At 39.6% G+C, this 22,104-nt stretch overlaps 1 protein-coding gene, 1 long non-coding RNA gene and 2 pseudogenes across 2 annotated transcripts; 1 reads left to right on the forward strand and 3 right to left on the reverse strand.

The window, feature by feature from the left end:
* Nucleotides 1-467: 467 nt before the first annotated feature.
* LOC103438208 (senescence-specific cysteine protease SAG12-like) lies at nucleotides 468-2,935 on the reverse strand. Its single transcript, XM_070822777.1, has 2 exons — nucleotides 1,327-2,935; nucleotides 468-1,199 (listed from the first exon to the last, which is right to left on the reverse strand). Exons 1-2 carry the CDS (start codon nucleotides 1,763-1,765, stop codon nucleotides 613-615), a joined length of 1,026 nt encoding a protein of 341 aa, XP_070678878.1. The 5' UTR covers nucleotides 1,766-2,935; the 3' UTR covers nucleotides 468-612.
* Nucleotides 2,936-5,257: 2,322 nt separating this feature from the next.
* Nucleotides 5,258-6,176, reverse strand: LOC103453737 (transcription factor bHLH144-like; annotated as a pseudogene).
* A 4,445-nt stretch (nucleotides 6,177-10,621) lies between these two features.
* LOC114824580 (uncharacterized) lies at nucleotides 10,622-12,612 on the reverse strand. The gene is made up of 4 exons (XR_011580824.1): nucleotides 12,348-12,612; nucleotides 12,178-12,246; nucleotides 11,594-11,653; nucleotides 10,622-10,831 (listed from the first exon to the last, which is right to left on the reverse strand). It is a non-coding gene; the product is annotated as an uncharacterized lncRNA (long non-coding RNA).
* A 626-nt stretch (nucleotides 12,613-13,238) lies between these two features.
* LOC103453734 (beta-xylosidase/alpha-L-arabinofuranosidase 1-like) lies at nucleotides 13,239-21,323 on the forward strand (annotated as a pseudogene).
* The last annotated feature ends 781 nt before the right edge of the window (nucleotides 21,324-22,104 follow it).

A 22,104-nucleotide genomic window follows, 5' to 3' on the forward strand; every position in this document is an offset into this window, starting at 1 on the left:
TTTTGCGTCCATAGAGTTATTTGTTTTGAAATCCCAAATTGAATGAATTTTGTGTTATATATCTCTAGACAATTTTCCAGGAAATCCCGTCCCGGTTCTCCCTATTCGAAGAAAATTCTTCAACAGGCTTTGATTTCAAAGTAACGTATGGTTTTCATTACCGCTGCATTGCGCTGGGCATTTCTCGCTAGTATCACTCTATTTTTGTAAATAAAAATACTGCGACAAAGTAACTTTTAGACAATTAAGCTAACAGGGAACAGATATGCATAAATAAATATTAGTCTAAGCAGTCAAGAGTAAGCAGGATATGACATGGTTTCCATCAAGCCGCCGTTGCAGATGTGGTTCTGAATTTAATCTAAGTAAGCAAGCGGGGTCTGCAAATTCATTGTTGAAGCCAAATTTCCAGGAATATTTCTCAAGTTGATGACCACAGTAAACTTATGATCAATCAGTCTCGCCCGAATGCAATTCTTCTTTTGTTTTCATTGAGCATATTTTAAGCAAGTACAATAGACAGGCATTTTTTCACAGCCTATGGGTTTTCTTGGTAGTACTTATAGCCTATAGGCAAAGTGAAAAAGCTCACCTCAGCCCTTGATTAATACATTACATAATTGGATAGGAAGCTTGCATAGCGAGGCCACAAACACCTTCTGGGGCATCGGCGTTTCTAAGAATCTTCATGTAACCATTATCACCCCACCTTTCGGCCCATGAGTTCTTGATTAACCAATAGGGGGTGCCATCTTCCGTTGTCCCATACCCAATGATGGTAACAGCGTGGTTCAATTCTGTCCCACAACTATCATCAGTGAACAGGCCCCCGGAATAGAGCTGAAAGGCTTGTGAGGCAGCGATGGCAACGGAGACTGGTTGCACGGATACAGCCTTGAGCAAATCGGTTTCACTGTTGGGAGTTACCCTTGCATAATTAGTTATCTTGGCAGCAGCCTCATTTGCCAGGTTCGTATCACATGTTCCATCCGAACCCTGGTATGGGTAATTTTCTTCACTGGCAATTCCTCCGTTCTGTTGAATGTATGCAAAGGCTTTAGCCATGTCACCACCTTGGCAGCCAGAGTTACTTGTATCACAGTCCACAAGTTGTTGCTCAGACAGTGAGATCAATTGGCCAGTTTTGATTTTGGTAATCCCTTCGACTGCTGCCACTGCAGAAAATGCCCAGCAACAACCTGCATGTACTCAAACAAACAGATACGAATTAATTTCCGTAGGAAAGAATGCATGAAGAACGTAATTAAAAATATATATGTACGAGTAAGCTTGGCCCAATATTAATATGGTGGTTGGTGCTCTTACCACAGTCCCCTTGATCTTTTACAGGAGTAACAGCATCTTGCTCCCTCCAGTCAATGCTTGGGGGAACATCCGTCAGGCTTAGGTTTTCGTGCGTAAAAGATGCATCTGCGGATGAGGTTGATTCAGTGGGCTTCTTGTATCCAGTATGATGTCTGAGAAATTCTTCATGGGTCATATCAGAAAATTGATTGATGCTTAGCTTGTATGTCTTCTTCCCTTCACTGTTGAATTTCTCCACGAATTCCACATTGTTCTTGAATATGTGGAAACGCCTTTCCGTCTCTGCACTGTCCTGGTAAACGCGCCCAAACTCTTCCATCCATTGCTCATGTTTTGCAGCAATGGAAGCTTCGTACAATGTGCGGGACGTGGCTTGAGATGCCAAGGTCCCCAAGGTGATGAGTATGGCAACAATTAAAATGTTTCTTTCAAACGCCATTGCTCACAAAGCACCACTGATGATGAGAGGGGCGTTCTGTATCGACAATGGCTTTGATTTAAAGTTGTGATTGGTGTGAAGAAGCAAGCATGCTATTGCGGGTTTATATAGAAGACGATCAGAACCTCCTGTATGTGCACTTTGATGGAACTCTTAGGATGGGAATTTCGTAGGAGTCTTTTCCCATTGGGTTTTAGTCGCCATGAAATTTCCAAGCACATTTCACAGTTGACGACCACATAAATTTTTTTATCAATCAGTCTGGCCCGAATGCGATTCTTGCTTTTGTTTTCTCCGGGGATTTCACACAAAGAAGTTCGAATGACTCAGTCAACCGATGAATCAAGGGTTGTCTATTGACCTGATGACTACAGGTCCTTTTCTATTTGCCGGAGTCTCTGCCCTTTGGCTTTTAGCTGCCGTGAATGGTGCTGATGACTGCAAGTTTTACAGTCTGCAGTCCTTAACCGTGTACATACCGTACCGTGTTAAGGACTGCAGTCTTTGATGCTTATTTTTGAAGATCAAGTACTAAAATTGGTAAGCCAATGCAGTTGCCCTCCAACTCAGAGTTGCCAAACTAGCTGTCATAGTGTTTGTTGTAATTAAGGTTCCTTTTTCAAAACTAATTTTCTTGAGGTTTGCAGATCTTCTAAATTATTTTATGCTAAACTAATTGATAAAAAGTGCTGTAGAATTTTGGTTTCAAAGTGTTTTCTATTTCATAAGTAATTTTGAATGTACAATGCGGTATGTATAGGCGAGAGGAACTGATGGTTACAAGCAACCATTTTTACATGGAACCCTAGAGACCGGTTAAACCTAGGACACAAGCTTTTCCTTAATTTAAGGTGATTTACATCAAATCCAAGACTAAGAAGTAATCAACAAGTTAAGTGCCTTAAATCAAGGAGTTGGAAAATTGGCGATTGACTTGTGTATCCATGATTACTTGTAGACTTGAAATGAGACGACATGCTAGGGTTGCTGTTGCTAGGGTTTAGTGTGACTGGTTCCAACACTCCCTCTCAAGCTAGATCGTGAAGTGTAGTCGAGCCAAGCTTGCTCAAAAGCCTGTGTAACTGAGAAGAGGGTAAAGCCTTAGTGAATAAGTCAGCCAATTGATCATGGCTTCGAGTGAATTGAGTCTGAATGACTTGTGTTTGAACTTGAGCTCGGATGAAATGGCAGTCCACCTCAATGTGCTTGGTTCTTTCATGAAAAACAAGATTAGCTGCAATGTACATGATAGCTGGTTATCACACATTAGAGACATGGGGGCTTGATGTGAGAACCCTAAATCTGAAACCAACCCTTTAAGCCAAATCGGTTCGCATGCAGTGGCTACCATTTTTCGATACTCCGCTTCAGCACTAGATCGTGCTATAACAGTTTGCTTCTCACTCTTCCATGTCACAAGGTTTCCCCCAACGAAAGTGCAATATCCAGCGATAGATTTTCTATCAATTGTACTACCTACCCAGTCTGCATCTGTGTAAGCATTGATTTGTGTGGACTGATTGTTTGACATAAGAATGCCTCTATCTCTATAGCCAGAGCACTATTAAATGACGCTGGATATGCGAAAAAAAAATTGGGATAAACAAGGCTCACAAGGAAATTTGAGCTTTCATCAGATAAAATATCTTTTTTTTAAATTCATGTTAATTTACAGTAATTTATTTTATTTAATTTTGTTTTCGGACTCGAATGCTATTGTCTTCCGAAGTCCTCTGTAATCAAGGTAAGCAATTTGAAAATTTTGGTGGATTGAAATCAGAGTTTCAATTTACACATTTGTTTAGATTTGATTTTATTGAAGCAAATTTATTCATATTTTCCATCAGTTTTTTCTTCTGTTACTTTGGATAGGTCCTATTGTCTAGATTTTGAGCATCTTCTTTTGGGAGTGATTAATAGCTACCATGATAGGTTAGTTTTATACTCTTTCTAAAAAAAAAAATTTATGCATAGTATTTAAATGTTGTGGCATTTTAAAATTCTTGCTTCTGTGGTTGTGATATGATATTATATATTTGCTTTATTTAATTACATTTTAGGTGTGATGAAAAATTTAAATTTAAATTTCATTATTTTCTTCCCAGCTATCAATCTGTAGCTTGGCATTTACAATTTTTTTGCACATGCTGTGAAAAAGAACTAGAAATAGCAAAAGAAATCAAGGGATACAGAAGATCATACTTCTGACACTGCAAATGGAATAGAAATGTTCAATGAAAATGTTTGCCATGCTGATGGTGCACATGCACAAGGTGATGGCATACTAACAGAATGGTTGTTCTTTTGCTTTGATGTAGAAGTAAGAAGATTGTTTTGCCTCTTATGTATCCTACTTCTACGACATTTTTAGAGCGTCAGTAGCATCTCTGTTTTTATATTACTTACACATGAGCGCGAACACACACACACACACACACACACACATATATATATATATATATATATATATATATATATATGCAAGAATCAATTTCTACCATGAGGAATATTCTTAAGATTATTCCAAATTAAACTTGACAACGATGCAGGCTGAAAAAAGACTTTACGTAAAAGCCTTGAGGTTAGTTCAAATAGTGAAAAAGCAGAGAAATAAGTTACGATTAAGGTAGGTTAAAAGAAATCGTTTTCTTTCAGTATAACAAAGAAAAAACTTTACGGTACAACTAAAAAGTAAATAGTTCCCATGATTACAGCCAACTGAGAATGGATTATATCCAAACGTAAGATCCAAGGAAACATGAACACAAAATTAAGTAAATTTCTTATTCTTTGTTTCCAAAATTTGCACAAGGAAATAAAGTAGATATATGGGTGGGCAAAAAGCCATCAGAAAACAAAGAGAACTGGGAGGGATGATGGATAGGTTAGTCCCAACTTGACCAAAATTGATCGCAAAGAGGGGGACCAAAAAGGCACAAAAACTACCAAGCAAGAAATATTGGGGTAAGTGGGGAAAAGAGGTTTTCAGTGGTGTGCCACTATCCTCACATCTTATTGGAACCTAAGAAATATGTACAGGGATGGGACTTGGGAGGAGGCAATACCTCCATGCATCCATGTCCCCACTATTTCCAGCACCTCAAAAAGCTAATAAAAAAAGCATCCAAATTAGAGTGTATAACTAAATTAAAAAAAAACAAAAAAACAAAAAAATAGTGACAGAGATTTGAGCAAGTCATGCTCACATAAAGCAACCAGTGATCATCTGCAGCTTTTGAGAAAAGCATCAGCTTTTGACCGAATCCAGCACCAAATACAAGTGTGCCACAAACATGTCTGCTGATTGGTTGTGAGGGGAGACGCAAGAATTCACCATGGATGATGCATGGCCATCATGTTCGCGTTCCTGGATTTCCAGCGGATGAATGTGAGAGGTATGGAAAGGAGATAAAACAGTGACGTGTCTCTGAATCATGTGACAGGATTAAACGGATCGTTATGGTTTCGTTTGGTGCCTGGAACTAGATTGGATTGGATTACTAAATATATTGAAAGTACGTTTTAGGAAGAAATGCAGAAATTTAATACCGCTTGAAAATAGAAGTTGAATTAAATGGAACGCATCTTTTCAATCCCGCAAATTTCCACGGATCCGAAGGAATACGTTTGTTTCTGGCGTTTCCTTTCACTGTTGCAGCAGCTGCTGCTACGCCAGAAGACTTTTCAAGTGAAGAACGCAGCCTTTCCTTCTTGGTTTTCAAACCATAACTGGAGCAAGAATCAGAGAATGAGTTCCCATAATTTCCATGAGTTCGTGCTGTACTGACCTCTTCCTCATCATAGTCTTCCAGCTCTTCCTCACCAAGCTCAACAATGCATCAATATCATCGGAATCCTCCTTCAGAGTAGACGATGCTTCTCTATTGTCATTATCTCCCTCGTTCAATCCCAGATTGTCTTGGATGTAAGCTGCACAGAGGTTAAACGCAGGACCAGTAATTTTGTGGGCAATTTCGGGATTGAACATAATTTGACTTCGATGATCAGTCTGGTCGAAGATAATGAAATTCTTTGGGCAGATGCTAGAGGTTTGAAATTCAACATCATGGAAAGGTTTAAAGTGATTTGCCTCATTAGGTAAAACTGCCCCATACGGAGAAGCAACTGGAATGTGCATGTAATTATTACCCACTTGATTTGCAAAGGGCGGAGCTGCCTTGTTGGGGTCAAACAGACGGAGTTTCAACAGAAGTGTGAGATTCTTTGACTTGTAACTGGATGAAGGTTCGCAAAAATAATACGAGAACTGTTCGCAAATCAAGTTATTTCCATTTTGGTCACGAGAGCCACCTATTCCCAACCAAAAGCAACCACAGTAACTACAACTGCCTTCTTTTGTATGAATACTACCAGAGTGAAAGTTTGTCCCAAATCCCAGAGTCCAGAGGTGTTACACCCACCCCTAATTTAAATTGTTTTTTCATTAAGTTTGATTTTATCTTGCATTTAAAATTGTTTTTGGATCTTAAATGGTGTGCCCAAGGGGCCCACCCCTATTTTGTCCCCCGGTTCCCTTTCCCTTTCTTTTATTTTTTTTCTTCTTCTTCTTCTGAAAAGTCTTCCTCTTTCTCTCTTTTCCCTCTCTCCCTTATCACTCTCTCTCGGCTCTCTCTATCTCAGCCCCTCCAAGGGCTTTTCTTACCAACAAACAACACCACAACAACATCAACATCTCCATTAGCACCCTAATGAGCTTAGAATCGAAGAAAGAACACCCCAAACCCTTCTCTTCCTCTCGACTGGTACTGTTCATCATATTCTCCGTCGAGTTTCATATTGTTCCAACGTTGGTAAGCTTCTAGAAGCCCTTGGGTTGTGTTTTAGGGTTATATCAAAGCTTGTTTTAAGTTGTGTATACATTTGAATCGCAGAAAATGGCTTGGAGTAGCTTTTCCAAATTTTCCGACGAGCACCGCCACTTTCAAGGCATTTTCCGGCCAAAACATGGTGAGTTGGCCAGCATGCAAAGTATCAATCTCTTCATCTCACTGAGTACTACAACTTTTCTTCTTGTTTCACCCAATTTCCTTGAGTATTGTTGAAGTTATATCCATTTGAATCTTACCCAGTTTCCAGCTACCTCCGCCGATATCGAGGCATTTTTCGGCCAAACCACGGTGAGTTAGATGTCATGCGTGGTACCATTCTCTCCATCTCGTCAAGAACTACAACTTTCGTTTTTGAATCACTCGATTTCGTTGAGTATTGACAAAGTTATGAGGGTTTAAATTTTGTTCAGATTTCTGGCCGAATTCCTTGGGTCCGGCGACCCATCAAGCATAGGCCTTTTGGGCCTTTCTTGCCGAGCCCAACCCAATCCATTTCTCTTTTTATTTTGTTTAGGCCTTTGGACCTAGAATCCTTAAACCCTTTTTATTTTATGTTTTATTTATTTTTGGTTTTAAATGCCATTGGGTCTTATATGTTAAAGCCCTAAACCTTTTTAGTTTAAAAACCTAAACCTAACCCACCTAAAAATCTAAGCCTAAACCCCTTAACCCTTCCAACCCTAAACCCTAGCTGGCTCAAACCTTTTTGTGGAATATTCCATTAGGGAATATTCCATCAGAGAATATTTCTAATGGAATATAAGGAATATTCTCTAGAATATTCTATTGACGTTTACGAAATTATCCGGGACTCTTTTTAGGGTAATTCGACGTCCTGAATCCGTTTCTGACGTCTGTTTTTCCAAATTCAATTGTTATAATTAAGTTTTATTAATTGGACCCTTTATGTGCTTAGGGGCAATATTTGTGACGTTTTCGTGGTTGCTAGTTGCATGGCTCTTCGGCGGCTAAGTATATATGAGTGGACCCTTTCTAAAATGCATGTTTTAATAATAGAAATGTATACATGGAAAAGCATGATCTAACAATTATGTTCTATGAGACGCTTTGAAATAATATGCTTATTGAGGCTAGTTTGAATTATTACTATTTTTCATATAACCCATGTTCTTATAGAATATCCGATGGATGACGATATGATATTTAGAACATGTTTTGAACACCTCTTTATAGTATAGATGATGAATGACTTTATACTATGAAGTTGCTTTTCAATATATATATGTTCAATTGTTTTGTACTTACCTAGTGGTCATTTCCACTACGGGACGTAGGGATAGATTCCGGTCCGTCTCGGGTGACGGTTTGGTGTTGGCATAGGGCCTGGAGTGTGTTTCCTCTTGCTATTTAGCTGAAACACCCCAACCCCCTTTTTATATTTTAAAATTTGTTTAGTCCTTAATTGGTGAGCCCGTGGGGCCCACCTTGTTTTATTTTATGTTTTCTGGTCTCCCTCTCTCTTCTCCTTCACCTCTTCCGCAACTCTCTCCCCCTCACTCTCTCGGCTCTCTCTATCTCAACCCCTCCGAGAGTTTTTCTTACCAACAATCTTCACCATCGTCTTTATCTCGTCGATACGAACTCAACCATAGTCTTGGCATCTTGAAAGTCGAACCACGAAGCCCCGTACACGAGCTTCGGCGAGCACCGCCCCTTTAGAGGCCATTTCCGGCAAAACCACGGCGATTTGACTGGCGTGTAAGGTATCAATCTCTTCGTCTCGTCAAGTACTACAACTTTCCTTTTCGTTTCACTCAATTTCGTCGAGTATTGAAGAAGTTATACTCATTTGAATCTTACCCAGTTTCCGGCGAGTCTGACGGCTTTCGAGGCATTTTCCGGCCAAACCACGGCGAGTTAGACGTCGTGTAAGGTATCATTCTCTTCATCTCTTCAAGGGCTACAACTTTTGTTTTTGCCTCGCTTGATTTCGTTGAGTAGTGACAAAGTTATAGTCGTTTAAAATATTTTAATATATTGAAAACAATTAATTGTTAGCCTATATTGAGCTATATTTTAATATATCGTATTTTCTATAAAAACCAGGAACTGGTAGACTATCTGATAGATGACGATAGGATGCTAGAACATGTTTTCGAAACCCCTCTTTATAGTATAGACGATGGATGACTTTATACTATGAAGTGGTTATTTATGAGAGACGTAACTATTTGTGCGTACCTAGTAGACACTATGCCGCTTGGGGCGAGGAACTGGTGTTGGTATTTAGGCCGGGAGAAATAATCCCTAGCTACGGGCTGAGGGACATGAAGAGGCATTGGGCCGGGAGTTGGTAATCTCTGGCTACGGGCGCAGAGACAATGAAGAGGCATTGGGCCGGGAGTTATATTTATTCGGTAATCTTACTAGCAGCACACCGCGCTTACGAGATGATTTATGATGCGTTTACTGTTTTGATTTCCGCGATGTGACTTTTGAGATATTTTGGCATGCTAGGATTTTTATTAAATCCATCACTTATTATGCTAGTAGTTTTCATTTATATAAACTGTGGGGGTTAATATCTTGATAACTGTTTTATTATTATTATATATATGAACTTGGTCCACTCACCTTTGTTTTGCGCCCCCCATTCAGGACTTAGGATCAAGGCACCTAATCCCGGCGTCAAGACACTTCCGCAGCAGCATATTTGAGTCCTCTTGATGTAGGACCCACTTCTTTATTCATTCAATTTTATCTTAATTCTTTTTAGTGATTAGGTTTAGTTGTATGCTCTGAGCACGTTCCTTTAATTATTAATTCATAGTATTTAAATTTCATAACCCTTATTTATTTCTTATTTTCAGCTTTTGTATCAATTAATGGCTTTCGTCACCCTCAGGTGTCGGCCGACACGTGTCTATTCTGGTATTCGGGGAATATCAGGGTCGGGGCGTGTCATTAGCACAGGGACGGGGAGCTGGCATGAGACCTGAAGTGTATTTTTCTCTGACTGTCCGCTCAGAGATGGGGAGTTGGCATGGGGCCTGGGGGTTATAGGACAATTCACTAGTGATTATTATATTTAAAAGTTATGATTTGAGACAGTGCATGACATGCTAGGTTTCGGAAAACCTATGTTTATCATTATATATGTGTTTTTATAAAACTTGGGGGTTAGTACGTTGATAACTGTTTTACTATATATATATCAACTTTGTCCACTCATGTTTATTTTGCACCCCCTTCGGGACTTAGAATCGAGGCATAAAATCTCGACGTCAAGGCACTTCCGCATCAGCATCTTTGAGTCCTCTCGGTGTAGGATCCATCATTTGTTTCATTAAATTTTATATTATTCATTTTAGTGTTCTAGTTAGTTGTATGCTCTGAACACGTTCCTTAAATGCTTATTCTTTATTCTTTTATATTTATAAGTCTTATCTATCCCTTGTTTTCAGCATTTGCACTCAATAAATGGCTTTCGTCACCGTCGGGTGTCGGTCAGCACGTGCCTATCCTAGTATTCGGGGAATATTAGGACCGTGACGTGTCAAGAGGGCTTCTGATTAAAAACTACATAACAGGTTTAAGCAGCTGGCGGAAATATTCAGCATGTGAGATCAAATTAGTTTTAATATCTTCATAGTGGTACAATCAAGCATGTACGTCAAGAACAATCATTTGAATGCATATCAATACATAAGTCCTGGTAAAGACAGCACTGCTAGAGGGAATAAAAGTTCAATACAAATTTTGTAAAGAATGCCAACAACTATGGAAGTCCACATGAAACCGTAATGACAATCTTCTTTCATTTTTAATGTAAGTGAATTCAACTGAACATTTTATTGCAGTCAATCGAAGCTGAAAGAAGACGAACAACGACAGGGAAATATGAATATCAGATGTACCTGACAAACTTGCGTCTGGTGGACGTAGGCAATGTGACACGCCCGACCCTGATATTCCCCGAATACCAGGATCGACACGTGCTGGCCGACACCCGGGGGTGACGAAAGCTATTAATTGATACAAAAGCTAAGAATAAGAAATAAATAAAGGTTAGAAATTTGAAATACAATGAACTAACAATTTAGGAACGTGTTCAGAGCATACAACTAAACCTAGTCACTAACAAGAATTAAGATAAGATTGAATGAACAAAGGAGTGGGTCCTACCCCGAGAGGACTCGAAGATGCTGCTGCGGAAGTGCCTTGACGCTGGGATTAGGTGCCTTGATTCTAAGTCCTGAATGGGGGCGCAAAACAAAGGTGAGTGGACCAAATTTATATATAATATAATAATAAAACAGTTATCAAGATACTAACCCCCACAGTTATATAATGAAAACTACTAGCATAATAAATGATGGATTTAATAAAAATCCTAGCATGCCAAAAATATCTCAAAAGCCATATCTCGCGGAAAAACATCGCGGAAATCAAAATATCAAACGTCTCATAAATCGTCTCGTAAACGCGGTGTGCTGCTAGTAAGATCACCGAATAAATATAACTCCCGGCCCAATGCCTACACCTAAGTCTCTGCGCCCGTAGCCAGAGATAACTACCACTCGGCCCAATGCCTCTTCATGTCCCTCAGCCCGTAGCTAGGGATTATTTCTCCCGGCCTAAATGCCAACACCAGATCCTCACCCCAGGCGGCATAGTGTCCACTAGGTACGCACAAAATGTTACGCCTCTCATAAATACCACTTCATAGCATAGGTTACCGATTATCGTCTACGCTATAAAGAGGGTTCAAAATCATGTTCTAGCATCCTATCATCATCAATCAGATAGTCTACCAGTTCATGGTTTTTATAGAAAATACGATATATAAAAATATAGCTCAATATAGGCTAACAATTAATTCCTCACCAAAACACGAGACGATAATCAATATATTTAATCAACAGGCTTCACATAAATCAAATTATAAATCCGTAGGCATGCTAATCATTTATGCAATTACTATAAAATCATGTAATTTTAGAAGGGGTCCACTCACAGTACTTAGTTGTCAAAAGCTGGGCCACTAGCAAAGACGGAAACGTCACAATAATTGCCCCTAAGCACATTAAATGGTACAATTAATAAAACTATATAATAGCAATTGAATTTGGAAAAACGGACATTAAAAACGGATCCAGAACGTCGAATTACCCTAAGAATGGTTTGAATTAAATAAAATAGGGAATTTGGAATTGGATGGGTTGAGGGTTTTAAAGGATTTGGGTTTTTAAAAGAAAAAGGGCTTAGGGCCCTGACTTGGAAAGCCCAAGGGCTTAAAGCCTAGGGTTTTCTGGGTTGCTACTCACGGGCCGAAGGCCCTGTTCCAAATTGGCCCAAGGGCTTTTTTAATAACAGCTTAATTTTAAAACAAAATAAAGAAAATGGGTTTGGGTTGGGCTCGGCAGGAAAGGCCCAAAGCCTTGGGTTTTGGTGGGTCGCCAGACCCAAGAATGAAGAAGGCCGGAATTCGGCCGGAAATCCACACCTACTTTAAACGGCCATAACTTTGTCAAAACTCAACAAAATCAAGCGAGACAAAAACGAAAGCTGTAGCCCTTGAAGAGACGAAGAGAATGATACCTCACACGACATCTAACTCGCCGTGGTTTGGCCGGAAAATGCCTCGAAAGCCGTCGGACTCGCCGGAAACTGGGTAAGATTCAAATGAGTATAACTTCTTCAATACTCAACAAAATTGAGTGAAACAAAAAGGAAAGTTGTAGTACTCAGGGAGGCGAAGAGATTGATACTTTACACGCCGGCCAACTCGCCGTGGTTTGGCCGAAAATGGCCTCGAAAGTCGCCGGAGCTTACTCCATGCCGTCGAACTCGCAGGGCAGGGTCCGGGGTTCGTTGCGAGCCTCTCTTCGATGGTGACTCGGTCGTAGTGAGTCCAGGGGAAGAGAGATGCAAGAGGTTGAGGGAGAGAGGTACGGGAGAGCTGAGAGGGAGAGAGCTAAGGGAGAGTTACGGGAGAGAGAGACGAAGAAGAAGGAAGAGAGAGATGGGAGGCTGGGGACAGAAATCAGGGGGTGGGTCCCCTTGGCTCACCATTTAAGATCAAAAACAAATTTTAAAAGGAAGATAAATTCCCAAACTTGATGAAAATACAAAAATACCATTTATGTATAGTAAATCTCGGGACGGGTTGTTACACAATGACCCCAACACTCATTAAAATCTTCCCGACTTCCTTAACAGCTCGATATTTCTTTACGTTTACCCCAATGTTCATTCTCACTCTTCCAACCACCCCCAAAAATCACCAAATAAAAGGATTCTTCGAAACCGAGTTTTACCTGCAACAGTTAATCAACAAAGCAGCATTGTTAGAATGAGACCAAAAGAGCAGTGCGAAACCGAAATACATCATCAATGCCACACTTGATAAAGAGTACGAAAACATCAACTTGTTCCAAGAACGAAAAGCACAAAGGAAAAAACTTCAGTTCATCATACTGACGTTTTTGTTCCACGATGACAAAATTTTTATAGAAACTATGGCAATCAATCGGTTACATTAATCCTTTACAAGTTTCAATTTTCACACAAATTTTTATAACCTTATAAGCCGAATTGACGACGGAGAACTAACAAAGCAAAATAAACTGTAATCTCACCAAAGTGAAGCAATTTACAGTATGACACGGAAGAACACCACCAAGCGGACGCAGTTCCTGCTGTAATTCACAAAAGAAGACGTCCACGGCATCTTGAATTTACTTCTTCAATTCCAAATCAATAGTAAATGCTCTCACTCTTCCACAGGAAAAACTAAATGGAAACAAAATCCCAGAGCTAATCAAACATTATCCGACACTTGGCACAATTAACACAGAAAGAAAACCCAATTAGTCTAACGAATCAAAATTTCAAAAAAAAAATGAAGATTATTTCATTAGTCGAACAAAGAAAAAGCTCATTATCAATTGACAACACAAAAATCAAATTAAAATAATTTATTAATTTGAGCAGTTTCCTAGCAACATAAACAGAAGCTAATAACACAGAAACACTCACAAAACAGACAATCAGCAGAATTAAAAATTACTTAAACAATGCAAAGGGGGTTCCAAGGTTGGGGTTGCCAAAGTATGAGTGGTGGTCTGAGGCACTCCACGGTGTGTCAAATGTTGGTCCCGGGACTTATTTCGATGATCTTATTCCGGGTGCAACAAGCTTCCCCACTGTTATTCTTACCACCGCAGCGTTCAACCAGTCTTTGTGGAAGCAAATTGGTCAGGTATACGTTGTATCACTACATTTTTGTCAATGTTTTTGGTTGGAAAAGATGACAACACTAGACAAAGCTATGGAAATTACTTTTTATTAATAAAAAAAATGCTCAAAGCTATACTTTTCGTTTGCTTGAATTGTATAAATATATTAATTTATATAATTTGATCTTGTACTAAATAAATTTGTTTTCTTCACGACTATTTTAGGTTGTTTCAACAGAAGCAAGAGCCATGTACAATCTAGGAAGAGCCGGGTTGACATATTGGAGTCCCAACGTTAATGTAGTGAGGGATCCGAGGTGGGGAAGAGCCACGGAAACACCCGGTGAAGACCCTTATGTTGTTGGCGTTTATGCCTCTAACTACGTCAGAGGCTTGCAGGATGTTGAGGGCACAGATAATGCTACAGATTTGAACTCTAGATCTCTCAAAGTTTCCTCATGCTGCAAACATTATGCCGCCTACGATGTAGACAACTGGCTCGGTGTTGATCATTACCATTTTGATGCCAGGGTAAGTCTTTAATGTTAGATAATAAACCACGTATAATCAACTAATTAAAGTGATACAAAATGTGTTTCCTAGCATATTCTTATTTCCTTTTTGTTATGAAAAGGTGACGGAGTAAGATATGGCGGAAACTTTCCTAAAACCATTCGAGATGTGTATTAAGGATGGTGATGTAAGCAGTGTAATGTGCTCTTATAACCGTGTTAATGGCATACCTACTTGTGCTGATCCGAAACTCTTGACACATACCATTAGAGGAGAGTGGGATCTTCACGGGTACGTATGCTAATCACTTTTAAAAAAGGGGTGTGCTATCCACACACCCCAAATTACTTCTCACACACCCCTTGTTAATTTCTGTCCGTTGATCTTCTTCAATTCATCTGATCCGACGGTCGAAAATTAAAAGGGTGTGTGAGAAGTAAAATGGGGTATGTGGATATCACACCCCTTAAAAAAACTTCTCCTAAAGTTTTCACGGATACGAATAATTTTTTATTTTATTCTTTTGTCTTGCAGATATATAGTCGCGGATTGTGACTCTCTTGAAGTTATGGTGGACCACCACAAATGGCTCAGCGACACCAATGAGGATGCTGCTGCACAAGCTTTGAAAGCAGGCCAGTACTCCTTGCAAAATTTACTTACTGAATCGTTTTTGTTTGGGAAATGCTTGTTGGCGTGAGGGGTTTTGTAAAAAGGGCATATAAATATAAGGAAAACTAATGAAAAGGGCTTGAAAACTTTGAGTTTTAATGATAAGGACAAAATAAAGGGTAAAATGAATAGTACCAGGATTGACTTTTTAGTGTAAAAATGTGATTTTTCGTTAAAGTGAACAGTACCGGGTGCTTTTCGTTAAAGTTCCCATAAATATATTGTAAATATTAGGAATCCTTTATTAGGAAGGATTTGTGAGTCCTTTATTGTTACCTTGTAAAATAAGAGTTGTATCTTGTATATATTTTTCCTTTATGCAATACAAAGAAAATTAAACCGTAAAATTCAAGTTGGCATCATAGCCTACCGTACCCTAGAAAAATTCCCACCATACCCGTGTATCACAAAGAGGAAAGCAGCAAGGTTTCTGGGTTGTCGCTGCATCTCTGTAACAAGCCAAACCCTTGTGTGTAGTTGTTGTGTTCTGTGTTGTTGTGCCGTATACAATTTGGCTTAGGCAATAGTATTTGTATCTGCTGCAGTAACTTCAAGTTTGTAACAGGGCTATCTAACGTGTTTTACTGCTGTCTTCAGTGCGGCTATAATCAAAATTGTCGTCTGCGATTGGCTTTAACAAGGAGTTGTTTACTGATGATATGACAATTTTTTGCTGCTTGCTGTCCAGTTTGTTGCAGTGAGTATAACTACAATTCTTGTGTCGTGTTGCACTTGAATTGTTCTCGAGTATCATGCCTTTGTTCCTGTTCTCGAGTAATTGATTGATTCAGCATGTCGTTCCGTAATTGGTGTGGTGTTGTGATTGTCGTGTATTACTGTCTCGTGAGTTATTACAATGACGAATGCAGGTTGGATTTTGGATTCTGGTGCAACAGATCATATGACGTATGATAAAACCTTGTTTCAATCTATGACACATCCTCATAGAAAGTGTGTGGCAACCGCCAATGGTTCTACTGCTGTTGTTGTTGGAGCGGGAACAGTGTCTCTTACACCCTCTCTTCCCATACATAATTGTTTATTGGTTCCGTCATTGTCTCATCACTTATTGTCGGTACCTCAAGTCACTGAACAATTGGATTGTGTTGTATTAATGTATCCTTCATTTTGCTTGCTTCAGGATATTCAGACAAAGGAGATCATTGGGCGTGGCACTAAGAGAAATGGGCTATATTATGTGGATGATGTGGTTCTTGGAAGAGCTAATTTGGTTCATGCATCACGTAATAGTAGTCTACAGAATGTATTGTTATTGCATCGTCATTTGGGGCATGCATCGTTTGGTTATTTGAAACATATATTACCTGATTTGTTCAGTGGTATTGAAGACTCAGAATTGAAATGTGAAGTATGTATTTTAGCCAAAAGTCATCGTGCTTCATTCCCTCCAAGTATGAATAGAACATCTTCTCCATTTGCGCTAGTACACTCTGATGTGTGGGGGCCTTCCCTTATTAGTACTACTTCGAGAATCAAATGGTTTATTACATTTGTTAATGATTGCACTCGTATGACGTGGGTTTATCTGTTGAAACATAAAAGTGATGTTAGTATGATTATTCGGTCTTTCTCTCAGATGGTGGCTACATAATAGTCCTCCGTTATTAAGGTTCTTCGTACTGATAATGGGGGAGAATATGTTAACTCTGAGCTGTCTACTTTTTTCCGTGATCAAGGAATTCTTCATGAGACAACGTGTTTGTATACCCCACAACAGAATGGGGTAGCTGAGAGAAAAAACGGTCATATTTTGGAAACTGCTCATGCATTGCTTATTGGTGGGTCTGTGCCCAAAAGTTTTTGGCTAGACGCCATCACCTATGCCGTGTATGTTATAAATCGCATGCCATCCCGGGTTGTAAAATTTCGTACTCCACTCCAAGTGTTGACGGAACATGTTCCAGTTGTTTCTACCAATACTCTCACTCCTCGAGTATTAGGATGCGTTGCTTATGTTCATATTCACAAGATTCATCGTAGTAAATTGGATCCTTGTGCTCTTCGGTGTGTCTTTGTGGGTTTTGCATCCCACCAGAAAGGTTACAAGTGTTACCATCCTACAACTCGCCACATGTATATAACCATGGATGTGACTTTCTCTGAGTCAGAATATTTTTATACTCCCGTATCACCACCCTTCGATCACAAAGGGGAGAGTTATAGTTGTGATCTTGATAGTGTTTTTGAATGGTTGGATGTACAAGAGGTAACGTTTTCAGGGGGAGTGCATGGTGCCGTGCCAAGTGATATAGTTGATGCTCGGTCTCCTTCTGTTTTAAGAGCCTGTTGTGAGTGGTCAGCATCTTTTCACCGAAGAATAGGCTGCCCATCAAGTGTGTTGGTGTTGCCAAAGAGGTTTGTACTGATGGTCAGCCAGCTGTTGTCGAAGCAGCTTCTTCTCCTTTCTCTAGCTCAACAGTGCTGTTGTCCAATACATCTTCTCTGGATATCCCTGAGGTAAGCACTAGTGATACTCATGTAACTAATGATGTTATAAGTACATATAAATTGCCACCAAGGTAAAATCGTGGTGTACCTTATGACAGGTTCTCTCCGGAGGGAAAAGTGAAGTATCTCATAACCAATTATGTGTCCTGTAAAAACCTTTCATCTAAACACCAAGCTTGGGTGAATAATGTGGATTCAATTCAAGTACTAACTCGAGTAGAAGACGTTTTGAAGAGTCGAGAATGGACCGAAGCAATGGATGAAGAAATGAGGGCATTGCAGAAAAATAATACATGGGAAGTAGTTGAGCTGCCAAAAGGAAAAAAGCCAGTTGGGTGCCAATGGGTTTTTACAGTTAAATACAAGGCTGATGGATCACTCGACAGGTATAAAGCCAGGTTGGTGGCGAAAGGGTATACTCAAACATACAGAGTTGATTATCAGGAAACTTTCTCTCCCGTGGCTAAGATGAATACGGTACGAGTCCTTATCTCACTAGCTACAAATTTGAATTGGCCACTGAAACAGTTTGATGTAAAAAATGTGTTTCTTCATGGTTCTTCATGGACATCTGGAAGAAGAAGTGTATATGGATTTTCCTCCAAGGTATAGCAACGGAGGAAAAATGGGAGTGTGCCGACTGCGGAAGTCCCTTTATGGGCTTAAACAGTCACCATGTGCATGGTTTAGGTGGTTCACTCAGGCCATGAGAAAGAATGGGTATTTTCAGAGTCATTCTGATCATACTTTATTTGTGAAGCGAAGGAACAGTAAAGTAACAGCCTTGATTATTTATGTAGATGATATGATAATAACAGGTGATGATTCAGATGAAATTATCAAGCTGGAGAAGAACCTTTCTGCGAAGTTTGAGATGAAAAATTTGGGTGACTTAAAGTATTTCCTTGGTGTTGAAGTTGCTCGTTCGTCTAGAGGTATTTTCTTGTCTCAATGAAAATATGTTCTAGATTTATTGAAGGAAACAGGAATGCTTGTGTGTAAACCAGTGGATACTCCTATTGTGGAGAAACATTACCTGGGAATTTATCTGGATTAAGAACCGGTGGATAAAGGCAGATATCAGAGACTGGTAGGAAGACTAATTTATTTAGCTCATACTCGTCCGAATATAGCCTATGCAGTAAGTGTGGTGAGTCAGTTTATGCACCCGCCGCGCGTGGATCATATGGTAGCTGTTATGTGAATTTTGGCTTATTTGAAGTCGGCTCCAGGAAAAGGAATTTTGTATAAAAATTCATGTCATATAAGGGTTGAGGGATTTATTGACGTTGATTGGGCAGGTGATGTGACTGATAGGTGCTCTACTTCTGGATACTTTACGTTTGTTGGTGGAAATCTAGTTACTTGGAGAAGTAAAAAGCAAAATGTGGTGTCAAGGTCTTCAGCTGAGGCCGAATTCAGAGGTATGGCACATGGGATATGTGAAGTTCTTTGGTTACGTAAGTTACTTGGTGGTCTAGGTTTTAAAGCAAATGAGGCAATAAGCTTGTATTGTGATAATAAGTCCACACGGGAGATTGCAGAGAACCCAATACAACATGACAGAACAAAGCATGTGGAGGTTGACCGTCACTTTATTAAGGAAAAGCTTGAGAAGAAAATTGTGTTAATACCGTTTGTGAACTCAAAAGAGCAACTCGCAGATATCCTCACTCATGCCGTGTGTAGTAGGTTGTTTGGTGACTCACTTGTCAAGTTGGGCATGTGTGATATCTATGGTCCAACTTGAAGGGGAGTGTTGGGGTGAGGGGTTTTGTAAAAAGGGCATATAAATATATTGTAAATATTAGGAATCCTTTAGTAGGAAGGATTTGTGAGTCCTTTATTGTTACCTTGTAGAACAAGGGTTGTATCTTGTATATATTTTTCCTTTATGCAATACAATGAAAATTAAGCTGTGAAATTCAAGTATACTTATGTTCTTGCTTTTCCGTACTTAATTACTAGGTTTGATTAATTAAGTTCCATGTTAATTACTTTAGGGATGGATTTGGACTGTGGAGACTACTACCCAAACTTCACTCAAAGTTCGGTGTGGCAAGGGAAGGTGAAGGAGGTAGAAATCGACCGATCACTCAAGAACCTTTATGTGGTGCTTATGAGGCTAGGTTTCTTCGATGGGAGTCCCACTTTTAAGTCTCTTGGCAAGAAGGATGTGTGCTCCAAACAACATATTGAATTAGCAACAGAAGCAGCAAGGGAAGGAATCGTTTTATTGAAAAATGTCAATGAAACTTTGCCGTTGAAATCGAAGAAAATAAAAAAACTAGCCATCGTCGGGCCTCATGCCAATGCTACTGCAGCAATGATTGGAAACTATGCAGGTATTGAATCTAAAAATGCTCTTTGAATTAAGTTCGACATGTCAAACATAATATACTCAGCAATTAAACATACAATTCCGATTTTGTGTTCAGGTATTCCTTGCCAATTCACTTCACCTCTCGATGCATTTTCATCCTATGGAGAAGTTAAGTATGAAATGGGATGTGATGGAGTTGCATGTGCAAGTGAGAGTCTGATATTCCCTGCCATGAGGGCCGCAAAGCACGCAGATGCAACCATAATTTTTGCTGGGTTGGACTTATCAGTTGAGGCAGAGAGCTTGGATAGGGTGGATCTGCTTCTTCCTGGCTACCAAACCCAGTTTATCAATCAAGTTGCTCAAGTCTCCAAGGGTCCAGTGATTCTTGTAATCATGTCAGCTGGTGGTGTTGATATCAGTTTTGCCAAACAAAATGATAACATCAATGCAATATTGTGGGCTGGGTACCCGGGGGAGGAAGGAGGTCGTGCCATTGCAGATGTTGCTTTCGGACATTACAATCCTGGTAAGTACACATAAAGCTAAAAGAATCACATTTTTAGTCCACATTAGTTGATGATAATGTTGCATCATTTAGCATAGTTTTTTTCCTAAATGTATTTCTTAGCTTTTAACTTGATCACCAAACATCTAATGTATATGTTTACTATGTTACAGGAGGAAGATTGCCTCTTCCATGGTATGAAGCTGGTTACGTGGATATGCTACCCATGACATCCATGCAATTGAGACCAATTGATAGCCTAGGCTACCCCGGTCGTACATACAAATTCTACAATGGCTCCACAGTTTGCCCATTTGGATACGGCCTTAGCTACACCCAGTTCAACTACACTCTGCGATCTGCAAAGAGATCTCTGGATATAAACTTGAGAAAGTCCCAACACTGCCGCGACATAGAGTACAAGGATCATGAATACAGGCCACCTTGCCCTGCAGTCCTTATTGACGACTTGCAACACAACCATGAATTTGGGTTCGGGGTTGAAGTTAAAAATGTGGGTAAGAGGGATGGAAGTGAAGTCATCATCGTTTACTCAAAACCACCAAATGGCATCGCCGCTACGCATGCCAAGCAAGTGATTGGGTTTAAAAGGGTTTTTGTGAAAGCTGGAAAAAGCGAAACTGTTAACTTCGTGTTCAATACCTGCAAGAGCTTGGGACTTGTCAACTACAATGCTTACAATCTTCTAACATCAGGCCGACACACAATTTCGATTGGCGATGATGTCGTCTCCTTCCCTATTCAAGTCAACATTAAAGAGTGAATTTTTATTGTAAATGAACTCCCAATGGGGTATTAGGCTTATTGTGAGTAAATAATTATTTAGTAGAATAATTAGAAGGCTAGCTGCTGATGCACCTCCTTTTCCTTTTCAGATCAGATCAGCTTGTAAACGGTAGCCAGTTGATTTCTAATTTTCATCTACTTCATGTCTAAACAATCTCTCCAAACCCACCTTAGCAGAGCCAAAGAATTTGGTAATTTATATGGTCTTATCCAACTGCTAGTTGTTTTACTCCTGTTTCCTGGCATCGAACGTTTCATAGTTTTTTTTTCAATTTCCCAGCTATTTCCTCGGCATTCAAAGATTTTCTTTTGAAAATTACATGATAAAATTTTGGGCGAGATTCAGTGAAGATTCATATTATCCACAACACCACTAACTGAAGTTAACAGAACTCACCTTATAAGATCTCTTGCGATTACGAAAAACAGAAATATACCATTAAGATAAGATGTCAGTAATTTGTGGATAATGTGTTATAACATACAATTAACTAATTTCTTGAGTTTTAAATGATAAACATATGATTTTAGTTAATTAACTAATTTATGAGAGGCGTAACTATTTGTGCGTACCTAGAGGACACTATGCCGCTTGGGGCGAGGATATGGTGTTGGAAGATAGGCCGGAAGAAATAATCCCTAGCTATGGGCTGAGGGACACAGAGCAGGCATTGGGCCGGGAGTTGGTAATCTCTGGCTACGGGTGCAGAAACCACGGAGCAGGCATTGGGCCGGGAATTATATTTATTCAGTGATCTTTCTAGCAGTACACCGCGCTTACGAGACGATCTATGATACGTTTACTATTTTGATTTCCGCAATGTTGTTCCACGATATGACTTTTGAGATATTTTGGCATGCTAGGATTTTTATTAAATCCATCACTTATTATGCTAGTAGTTTTCATTATATAAACTGAAACACCCCAACCCCATTTTATTTAAAAATTGTTTTAAGATCTTAATTGGTGAGCCCGTAGGGCCCACCTTATAATT

This window comes from Malus domestica, chromosome 05, assembly GCF_042453785.1.
Source record: "Malus domestica chromosome 05, GDT2T_hap1".
NCBI classification, from domain to species: Eukaryota; Viridiplantae; Streptophyta; class Magnoliopsida; order Rosales; family Rosaceae; genus Malus; species Malus domestica.